This window comes from Nothobranchius furzeri, chromosome 13 (genome assembly GCF_043380555.1).
Source record: "Nothobranchius furzeri strain GRZ-AD chromosome 13, NfurGRZ-RIMD1, whole genome shotgun sequence".
Lineage (NCBI taxonomy): Eukaryota > Metazoa > Chordata > Actinopteri > Cyprinodontiformes > Nothobranchiidae > Nothobranchius > Nothobranchius furzeri.
This window is the reverse complement of record NC_091753.1, coordinates 29848637-29860103: the sequence shown is the minus strand read 5'-3', so window position 1 is coordinate 29860103 and position 11467 is coordinate 29848637. Positions and strand designations below refer to the sequence as shown.

At 41.0% G+C, this 11467-nt stretch overlaps 1 protein-coding gene across 3 annotated transcripts; it reads right to left on the bottom strand.

The window, feature by feature from the left end:
• Nucleotides 1-821: 821 nt before the first annotated feature.
• Nucleotides 822-11063, bottom strand: ccnl1a (cyclin L1a). 3 transcript variants are annotated; one of them, XM_015951823.3, is made up of 10 exons: nucleotides 10717-11063; nucleotides 10446-10520; nucleotides 9830-9939; nucleotides 8139-8259; nucleotides 7974-8038; nucleotides 3228-3327; nucleotides 3008-3112; nucleotides 2437-2687; nucleotides 2251-2343; nucleotides 822-2151 (listed from the first exon to the last, which is right to left on the bottom strand). In XM_015951823.3, exons 1-10 carry the CDS (start codon nucleotides 10954-10956, stop codon nucleotides 1710-1712), a joined length of 1602 nt encoding a protein of 533 aa, XP_015807309.3. In that variant the 5' UTR covers nucleotides 10957-11063; the 3' UTR covers nucleotides 822-1709. The 3 variants fall into 3 exon arrangements, 2 of the variants coding, with proteins under 2 accessions (XP_015807309.3, XP_015807310.1); XR_001572343.3 differs by lacking the exons at nucleotides 822-2151; nucleotides 2251-2343; nucleotides 2437-2687 and adding an exon at nucleotides 6881-6894 and having other exon boundaries at nucleotides 10717-11058; XM_015951824.3 differs by lacking the exons at nucleotides 822-2151; nucleotides 2251-2343; nucleotides 2437-2687; nucleotides 3008-3112; nucleotides 3228-3327 and adding an exon at nucleotides 3359-6894 and having other exon boundaries at nucleotides 10717-11060.
• Nucleotides 11064-11467: the final 404 nt, after the last annotated feature.

The following is an 11467-nucleotide window of genomic DNA, read 5'->3' as shown; positions in this document are numbered from 1 at the left end:
TATCCTGTAAAAGGGGGCGAGAACAGAACAAATAAACACACTAAAATCAATCCCGTCAAACAACTGTTCACCAAACAGCAAATTGAAAGTTGATCTGTTTTCAGTTGCATTCTTCAGATGAAGTGATGTGGGCAGCACTGATTACATCTCGGACTGTCTCTGGTCGTTTCAGACACTTAAAAACACGTCAATGAACATTTTTCTCTTGAAAGAAAAAGTGAGCTAAGCTGGACCACCTCAAGTAGAGGGTGACTCATTATTGTAATGAGCCGTTTTCTGGAACATTTGGCAGCAACCTTGAATTGTACGCATCGACATATATACGACAAAACTTCTTAGAGCTGTTAGTAATTACACTGTTTAATCAGATTTAAATAAATAAGGTAATCTGTAACGGATCGTTGTCATCTCAGGCTTTACTCCTGACAGTTTTTGGTAATTCCTACAACACCCTCGTTTTCTAATGTCAACATGAAAAATGTAAATCCAGTGTTTAGAAAACTGATTACCAGATGTTTGAGTCACACATGAAGTTTGTTTGGATACAACTGATGACCTCAATGAATGTTCTAAAACATTATTTTATGTAGGTTTTGACTTTTTTCATAGATCCTAATTTATAGCACAGCTTCTTGTATCAGCTCTATTTGGTGCTACTACCCAAGAGGAACAAACGCAGGTAGCCGAGCTCTCTGGTTTGCCTATTTGTATTACAGCACCTTTAAGGCCAGCAGCGCCACCTAGTGAGATAACATGTGCAGAACGTGAGTTGATCACAAGACTTTGACCTTTTTTTAAAGAGAAATTCCCAAAAATAACAATCAGTGGCAGAACTCTTTTATTACTGAATAAAAATTGGACATGACCACGTGCAGAATAAAAACCAGTGTAACAAATGTACAAGCCTAAAAGAAACTTAAATGCTTTGCTTTTCCTGTTGGGGGAAAACAGCAGAGTAAAATAAAGATCACCACTTGTTCAAGCAACGTATATCTGTCCAACAAAAGAAAATAACTAACCACCTGTCAGCCCCTTCATGTGCAAACATTCTGATCATTCCTGAACATTTATTTTTACATTTACCCATTTCACTGAACAGTTTGCTTTTATAAATCAAAGCATTCACATTTTGTCAGTGGTCATCAAAACTTTACATTGTAAATAAGTTTGTAACTTTACAGATTAAACCAGAGACACGAGTAGGCTAGGCGGGACAGGGACAAAGACAAGCATGGGGCTGAGAAGACCTCTGCTGTCTTTAGCATAGACAAGACAGAAATGTCCCCTCTAGGAGTCCCTGCTGGATCCAGATGTTGTCGGAGGTGGGAACTAAACATTTAGTCCAGTTATCAGTCTGTGCCAAAGCGGCATGAGTGTTTGGTCACTTGGTTAAACGGTTTATAGATAGGGAAACCATGAAGGTAGATTGTTAGTATGAAATCAGATGAAGACAACTCTACTTAAGAGTTTAATCATGAAATAAAATCAGGACAAATTCTGCAGCAGCGACACGAGTAACCAACAGCAGCCTGACAGGTTCTGAGTCACAGTAGTCATGCTAACATAAACGACAAACTGTTTAATTTGGCCTCATTTCATTACCATCTCCGAACAACATCTTCTGGCATGCCACCATGATTCAGAGAGCACATCCAACTTCATAAAATAGAATCGGTCCTTCAGCCCCAGTGCTTGTCTCCATTTGCGTCTCAGCGCCGATGACGGCTATGTCCCGAATGTCCACTACTGCTGTGGTGTTTGCTCTTGTGGCTGCGCTCCCGGTCTCTGTCCCGGTCGTAGGACCGAGACCTCTCCCTTTCCCTCCTGTCTCGATGTCCACTCCCTCGCTCGTGTTTGTGTTTCTTTGAAGACAGATCAAAGGAGCTGCGGTCTCTGTCTCTCTCCCGTTCCCGTTCTCTGTCCCTGTCCAATTTGACGGGAGTGCGAGACCGTGACCGCTTCCTCTTGTGGCCCGAACCACCACTGCTACCATGACGCCCACTCATCTTGGGGTTGCTGATGCCATGGTGACTTGCCTTGGTCTTGAGGTGTGAAAGGAGAGGAGACAGTTGGTGCCGTCGTGGCGATGGACTGCGACTATGAGAGCGGGACCGTGAACGAGAGCTGTATGTTCCTGAGCGGCTGCGTCTGCTGTTGCACAAGAGACAGGAACAAATGTCACTGGTGAGTTCAGAGTAACACTTGTTGTCTCTATCTTTCCCTCTCAAACACACACACACAGAAACTTACTGTCTGCGAGCAGAGCGGGATCTGGACCGTGATCTTGAATGAGAACCACTTCCACTCCTGCTGTTTCTCCCGATCTTCACCTCCTTCCTCAACCTACAAATACACAAATGTACACACTATAACCATCCCCTCCTGAAACATATACAGAAGGTCTTCACAGAGCACGAGCCCGGGGTTTACGCATACCCGTTATGTGGACTCTTGATCTGACCGCGGTTTTCCGGTTCCTTCTTTATGGGTTTGATGCTCTGCGGATTTGGGGATTTATCCTCCACCTTGACCACGTTAGGGGTGGAAGGCTTGGAGGCAGGAGAGAATCCACCCATATTAGACAGGGCAGGGGTCCCATCAGGGTTGAGGCCTTTGGCCTTCAGCTTGGCCTCTGCCAAAAACACCTTCCGCCGCTCCACCTCCTTCTCCAGCTGATCGTAGTTTGGCTGGAAGAAAAAGTCTAGCTTAACATCTTTTCCCAAGAATTAAAAATATGAATTTTATTTTAACATTCAATAGAATATTTTATTCTTAAACATGAAAATAAATAAGACATTAAATATCCAACAAATTTCTAAAACAAACCACAGGTGCTACACCAGCTGACTAAAATCTAAAATTAGTCAGCTAAATTTAAACCATCGATTAGGACATGAGCAGTAAAGACATTCATCTCTAATTAAAAGTAAACTATTCCATCACTTAAGTTTAGTGATGTTAAGTAAACAAGGGCTTAATGGAACCCAGTGTCACCAAAGCGCTTTACCTTCTTTCTGGTGTAGAGTTTAAGGGTGGTGACGCAGATCTCCTTAATCTGATCCTCAGTGACTCCAAACAGCAGGTACCAATGAGGTCTGGTTGGTAGCGGCATCTAGAAGAGAACAAGGCTGTAAACATGTGGAGGCACCACACCAACTATAGCCCATCTACTGAGCGGTGTTGATGCGGATGGGAAAACCATGATTATAAACAGCTGTTCCAGGTACCTGCAGAGCTCGGGCAGCGAGGTAAATGCAGGCACAAGCGATGGTTTCAGCTTGGAATTTCACAAACACATTTGTCCTCAGGCTGTCGTTCATGTAGTTCCTATCAGGGCAAACAGACCAGAACAAACATAGCATCTTCTCTACACAAGCAACTTCTCACCACATCCCACTGGACATCAATAACCAGCAGCATTAGGCAATAATGCCAGTTCCTCATCAATACATTTACCCTGATCCACAACCACAGAAACGCCTTGAAGTTTAACTTTGTCCATTTCTCTCTGGGGCATCCATTGGAGGGCGGCATGTCACACAGACAGAAAACTAAAGGAATATGAAGGGAAAAGAGGATGACGCTCCAATCCAAAGAGTATTTAGAGGACACCCACTGATGGCCGAGACATACATAGTGGGAACATGCAAACACAAAAGTGTGGAAGATTCCTGCACAAAGCTGCAGTCAGTTTCAGAGTTTTGGGATCTGAAACACACACACACAGAAGCACGCTTATGATGTCATGCAAAAGCTAGTCAGATGTAGGGCCGAGTCGAGTCACTCGTTTTTCAGTTATAACTGTTGCTAAGTGATGGGGTCGTATTTCAACATGATGCATTTATGTTCTCACATCAAGACAGTTGATTTAATGACAACAGAAACCCAGGAAGCGGTTGTTTCCGTGCAAAGACTTAAGTATGATGCTGTGATGGCCAGACTGGTGGCTGGTGCTCGTGCACCAAGAGGGAATGAAGCCAGTGAGGGTCGGAGCAAAGCGCTAACCACTAGAAGGTACTTTGGTTCCAGATTTAAGAAAACAGGAACACAACAAGGAGACAAATGGTGGTCTCAAAGTGCAAAGGAGTCCTGAAGATCATGAGTGTAAATGCAGAGTTTACTTAAACAGGACGACTGGCTAGTGTACTTTTGTTTTGATTTAATGTCTGAACAACCATTTCATATTCAAACATGGACTTTTATACTACAGCCATTATAAATAAAGTTACAAGTTTTAATTGAGGGACTATTGTTTACCTTTTATGAGGCTACATTATACTTTAAACCTCCCACTGCCTTCATGGTCACCCCACCACCTCACCCCTGCCACATGGACCTCAAGGGATAAACCACTGATCCTACTCAATGGTCAACTTTCCTGGCGGGGTCATCCATGAAGACAGTGGGAGGGTTATGATTTTTCCAAGTGGATGGTCAGTACTTTTAAAGGATGATTTAAATTTGGCGTTTCTGCTACTGCAGGTCAGTGTTGCACTAGATGTACCGGTACACACGAGCTTTAACTAAGTAAAACACCTGTTTACGTGTTTGTGAGCAAGAGAGATGATGCCTGTTTCTACCAACAATACGTCTGGCTAATTTTACTGAATGTTCGCAGACTGCGTCTTCAGTTTACTGGGCAAGCCTGAAACGACAATATAAGAATCTGTGCTCCGGTATGTACTTGGAATGACCCGGTAGAGTTGCTGAATGGGACTTGTTAACTCCTGCTGATTGGTTGTAACTAAAACCTGGATAATACTTATGTCTGCGGAGGTGTGGAGACACGCAATGCCATTATTCATGGTCGCAAGGGCTTTCCAACAGGCTCGCTAAATCAGACAGAGCCAACTTTCTAATTTAACTATTCGCTGAAAGCAATAGGAAACCGCAAGCCAAACAAAAGCTTAAGATATCTAGCGGTAGCCTAGAAATCTAAACAGGCAAAGCAAAATGATTTTGCTCAGCATATATTTACATATATAGGATGATTTTCCAGGCTAATCTAGCAACAGACACGAAGAAAGAAGAATGTTTTGCAAATAAATAAAGATATAAATGTTGATACAACTATGACTGAAGGAGCACAAAGCAGCAACATTTTTGAGTGGACAAAATAAAGGGTAACATGTATTTTTTTGAGGTGGAAGAGAATGAAATTTTTTTTATGTTAAAATGTCTCTGAAATACTAACGCAGAGAACAGGGGGCAGCATAAATGAGTTTTTAGTAGGAAATGACAACAGCACACTTTGCCAAACTGAAGAGTTGCTGGTGAAGCTTTAGCATTCTGCTTTAAAATTGCCATTTCTAAACTCCCACAACAGGAGGAAATTTACTGTGGGTATTTTTGCATAGAAAATGGTGCTTCTTCTAGCGATTTAATACATTTTTAAGTCACACATATGCGCTTCTTATCCCCTGATTACTTAACGGCTACTTTAACAGAATAAAAGCAAATGTTATTAAAGCCTATGATGCATTTTGGTTTCAAAGATGAAACACGTCATGTGCAACATGTAGCATCATACACAGTGACTGTTTATATTTCATGCTTTATTTGATTTTAACAATATATCCAGCATCCCAGATGGGACTATTTGTTAATTTTAGATATTTATGTCACTACAACGACTCAAAACGCTTAAGGCTTAACTAAAATTAGCTTTCCCTTTTCTTTAATTTGAAGCTCTTTTAAATTGTAAAAATAAATAGAAAATAAATTAAAATCGTGATTAAAATTTAGATGTAACTGAATGGAACACTACAGAACTATATTTTTTGCCATACTGCCCAGATTTTATATATGTATAGAAACAATTTTTTGTTTTTATATATAGTGAGGTATTAAGTGAGATGATTGGAGTTATACCAACCACCCGTAGTCTGCATGGCATTAAAATGTCGCTAAAAGTTAAATAAAAATGTTTCTCAAACTGAGGTTTTAGTGATGTGACATTACACTATGGAGTAGATTAAATTGAACGATGAAACAAACCTTAAGGAGACAGATTGTGTTTGTTTGCATCTTGCTGCATTGACTTCAATAATCTACGGTGATAAACTCTGCTGGTCCAGGCTTAGTGAAATCCCTGAGCTCCACAGCAGATTATGTGTCAAAAGGTTGTCTGGACAAAGACGGATACCATTAGCTTAGGGTAGAAGCTGGTGAGACAAAGAGGTTCAGGGGCAAACAAAAAGGGGTGTGTGAGAATTTATAAGTTATAGAAACTAAACATGTGATGAGAAGAAAAGGTGATAAACTCTTCATAAACAATTAACCATCACTGATGTAATTATTAAATCTCTGCTGTTTTAAAGCGGGTTGGGGCTTCTACACCAGAGTGAGAGGAAAGACCATACAGGTGATCCTTTCAATCCAAATAGTTTATCTTAAAGAGACCAAGTCTGACTACAGGGAACACAATTGAATGTAACTGCTGCGTAGTTGGGACCGGTCATCTGAACCAGGATCAGCCTGTAAGACAGACATGTCTGAACACCATGTCAGTACCAAACACAGTTTTACTGTTCAATGCAAAACAGGCAGAAAAAGTGGCCCAAAAAATACTTCTGTGTATGTTGGTTAAGTTTACTTCATTACTAATTGCAAGTAAACTAGAACAACATATGATGAATCTATCTGTAGCTACTAGGACTTAAAGGAATTACAGTTGAGAATCTTAGTAGCAAGACCAGAAAAATACAAATCCTTTGGACACCCAAGAGAAAACAAGATGATGCTGGCTGTCGGGAAAGGCCCGCCCACCCCCTCCAGTGCATCTTGGCTGTCAGGAGAGGGGTAGCCAGCCAAGAGGGGGAGCTTCCTGAGGTCATGTGGTTGGAGGAGGCAGAGTTCAGAGGTTCTTTATGTGACTTACCAGCATGGACTACCCTTTAATCAAAGAGTAGAGAGAAAGGACAAAGTTAAACCAAGTTCTCCGAGCAACGCAAAATAAACACTTTACATGTAAGGGCAGACAAGTAGCAGGCTTGCAAAATAAGAAGTTGTGCCATCCCAAAAATAAACACACAAATAAAAACAAATTATGTAAATAAAAGACAGAGAACCTAAAGCAGACCTGGGCAAAATGGTGGCTGAATGTGTTTCAAATAGGGCTGGGTGATATGGAGAAAATTCCCATCATGATATTAGTTTTCAGAGATATATCACAAAATAAAACAGATCACTATATTTGTCTATCTTTTATGTTCTCTCTGTAGTTGCTGTAGCAATCTACTGTGCAGGGAACGATTAATCTGCAGAGATATTCCGTGTTTGGTCTTGACTTTCCCTTCTGGTTCTGGACATGTGAGCATGCCGTGTAGAAAATAAGTGAAATAAATGTTACATGCATGGTGCTTAAAGTCACCATGCACGACTTCAAACTCACTCTTATCTGGGATCATAAAGTTTTACATCCTGGTGGTTATCCTTAACAGTCAGAAATTGCGCTCAACATATTAGCGACACAGCTATGAGCTACAAGCCAAACTACGTCCACATAACTGATTTGTTTGGTCCCTTATTGTCAGCAATGTCATTTGTTTTGTCCTCTGTCCTTTTTATGTTTGTGGCACTCATTTTTTCTTGTTTACCCGCCATGTAACCTTTTACCTGCAGCAGACTAAAGCTACGCTAAAATTAGCCGCTATCAGAGTTTGTCAGGCTGCTAAGGAGCCTTGAAGCTCTTTTCTTTAAATCAAAGTTCTATCGACCCGTTCTCATAAGTCTATTGAGAAGTTATTTTGAAGAATATATTGTTATCGATTCATCACCCAGCCCTGTGCCGTTTCCAAAAAGAGCACCTGAGCATCTTTGACTGACAGGACTTGTGTCCTAAGTGAGGCAGCTCCAAGCTCCTGACAGGTTTACATCAAATGCTCTTCATCAGCTCAATCATTTGAAACGTGTTCAACTCCACCTTAAGCCCATGTCTGGTGGCACTCTGCTGCTGACGGGAAGGAACTTACCAGGCTGTCTGGACCAGAACCTGATTCTTCTCACATTCCAGGACTTGGAGGTACATAACGACAATCTGAAATCATATATTTTTTATTGAAACCAAAGCAGTGATGACTACAACCTGTGCAGTGGTACCAAAACTGATGTAAAAGAGAAGAGTGTCTTAAACTCACCTTGTGTGGATGCTTGACATGAACACAGAAGCCCAACTCTTTCAGGACCCGCCGTTCTGCTTTGATGACTTGGTTTTTGGTATTAATGTAGTTCTGATCAAGTATCAATGGACTTGGAGTCCTATTTTGCAAAAGAATCAAAATAAAATTGTTTTCCCATTTCATTTTAAATCTAAAAAATAGGAAAGTACCCTTCTGAATTCTTGCACTTTTCCCCGCTTCAACCAACTGAAAGCAACAAGTTACTGTTTTCATATCTGACAGTGTGCCGGCTGGGGTTGTGGACTCCTGTGGTTTCAGTGACAGCTTAGGGCTCTACAGATGAACTCTGACCTCATCCTTCACCCAGAACTTGTGCAGAAATATCACATGCTGCTCAAAGGCACATCAATACACCTGACCTCATAATAAAACTATACTTGTTTAGACAACACACACACACACAACTAGATCTATCACCAACGTATCACACCACCTGTACCAGGACGTTCAGAGCAGAAAATCTACTTGAAACTCAAAGAAAAAAATAATAAAAAAAATAAATAAAAAAGCCAATGATGCAAATTGATGCCAACATTGACCTGTCTGCCAATAAATAAATAAAAACAAACTACAAAAAAAATTATAAATAAAAAGAGTTTCACTGCATGTAGTTTTATCTGAATAAGTTTAGGAAATTAAATTCATGCCATCAACCTTTGCTTAAAAGATTAAAATTACATCCGTCTGCAATTTGATGCAGCAAAACTTTCCCTTAAGTATTAAGAGGCTTTTATTATAAACTAATGATAAAACTCCTAAAGTTTAAGTTTTGGTATCTCCAAGAAATTATGCCACAAACCACATCCCAAAAATGTCTTCCAACAATCCATATGCCAAATAGAAAAACCAAATATGCAACCAGAAACTACTTATAGGCGTGTATGTCATCCTTATCACACAAACGATGGTTTCTATTTATAACAAGATGTATAATAGAGCTACACTACATAGACTGGCCCTTAACTGGCAAGGACCCCAAACAAGCTTTAACAACAGCAAAGATATTTCTGTGAAGACCATGGTTTGTGGAAGATGAATGAAGGTTTGCTTTTGATGTACAAATCAAAATGCATGGTGAGAAGCAGTCAGAGAAAAAAAGCTACATTACCCCATGGTCCGCAGATATACGGACAGATACCCAAAGCTTAAGACTGAACCACAGGAGTCCTCAAGGTGCCCCACAGGCCAAGGACCTTCGGCCAACCTGTCATCCCCGATCCCAGTGCCCCGCGGTGGCCCAGACCACGGAGTCTCCCACAGGAGGGGATGGGGCGGGCCTGGGGGGACGACAGAGACCCCCTCGCATCATGGTTGTCATGCCGACTGCTTCATCTTACGTACCATTCCACATCACCCAGGCTTTGGTAAATGTAGCTGGTCGCTGTTAGTTGGTTGCAAGGGAAAAAAGAAGCAAGTTAATGCCAAGATCTAGAACAAGACCAACATTAAAGCATGAGGCACACAAAGTAGGTATGCCTCATCTTTGACAGACTTATGTTTAACACCTTTAAAAACTACCAATGAAGCTGGAACTGAAAAGTTTTTAAATGGTTTAGAATGCATGAATAAACAGAAGGGCACTTTCACAGCAGAAGCATATCAGCAACAATTCACAGAAAAATCCTGAAAAGTTTAATGCTTCAACTTACTTTTTGCTTCTGAGCTGCCTCAGGTGATGGAAAACGTTGATGACGTCTCGTATTCGTCGGGGTGCTTCTTCGATTTTTGAGGCCAAGTTGACGCACGCCATGGCAACGATCTGAAAAAAGACGACAAGACAAAATTTGAAGGAACAGTACGCCAACCTGTTGGTGGTATGTCCAAGTGTCAACCAAGACAAAGATTATTGCCATTTCTGCCACAAAATAAAAAACTGGCTTCATAGTAACTACAATTAAGCGTCTTCGGTGAGTGACACACTAAATGTAGTTATCGAACCAAAACTAACCGTAACGCATAGTTACGTGCTGCATTTATCTGATCAGTTTAGCTGACCTTTGAAAACTACTACCGACAGTTAAATGAGATGTGATGTTTAAACTTGTTTAGCGTGACCACTATTTTTAGCATAAACCGGCGTAATCTGTTAAGTTAACCATAGTAAATTTTAAAAAGTACGTATTTGTTAGGTTTATGGAAAAAATACCCCCCCCAATATATGGAAACTCGGAAACAATATGGCTGCCACGAACGTCACGAGAACGTTCTGTGCTTTGCTGTCATCACCGGCAACTGGGTAATGCCGAAACTTTTTAATGATCTTACCTCGAAACTGTGCTTTACGAAGGACTTGGAGTAGAAGAACCGATGGAAAAGAACCTGACCCGTCGCCAAAGCCACCTGTCAAAGACAAAAAGGTACAAAAATTCTATAAACCGGCCTATAACCTTACACAATATACCCGCCGCCATTTTGATTCCACCACGCCAACATCAGCAGACCGCCAAGGCCGCGACTTGCCAAAGCCACTTGTGGTTTGTCGTGAATAACAGCAAAATATCAAAAATATGTGTCTTAAATCTTCGAATACACGTACCTGAGGTAACCGGAGAAGAATACCCGCCGACTGGAGCAATTCGCAACCAAGAATACGGAGGTCGGTCTCGGTGTTAGCGTCGAGGCCGTCGAGCATAGATGGCGTCGGACAGAGCCTTTCCTCCGGTACCAGCGAGCTGTCTATTGTTAGGCACACTTCAGAGTAAAGTTTGTCCCCAATGAGAATACCATCGTTGTTAGTGGACGCGTTAGAAGAGACAGATAGAGGACCCGCGGCCATCTTTGACAGACAAAAAAAACAGCTAACAGCTAGAACTCGCGCAGCCTCGACAAAACGGCGGCTGGAGGGAGACAGCCGGGTGACAAAGGACGTGACGTCACTGCCTAGTGGCGGAGGACGTCAAGTGTGTATACATCCGCGGTGAAAAATAACCCCCATCTTAAAGCAGCCTTTCAGCATTTTCTAACAAATATTTGAGCTAATTTAAAACTTTTTGACAAATTTATTAGTCTAAAATTGTCATCATACAGTGTAAAGATGAATACAATATATGGAACTATTTATTACGTTTTTTCCATCTACAAAACTATAAAGGAAGTCAATCAAATATGTCTAGAACTATTGATCCAAAACTTGGACTTTAATGAAACAAAACTGGTTTAATTGGTTAGATTTTCATCGTTCACTTATCATATTTGGTGTTGACAAATATGTTTTTTAATAGAATAATTTCCTCATGAAATATTTTTTATTTACTTTACGCAGTATCTTTTTTTTTTTCAAAGTGCAA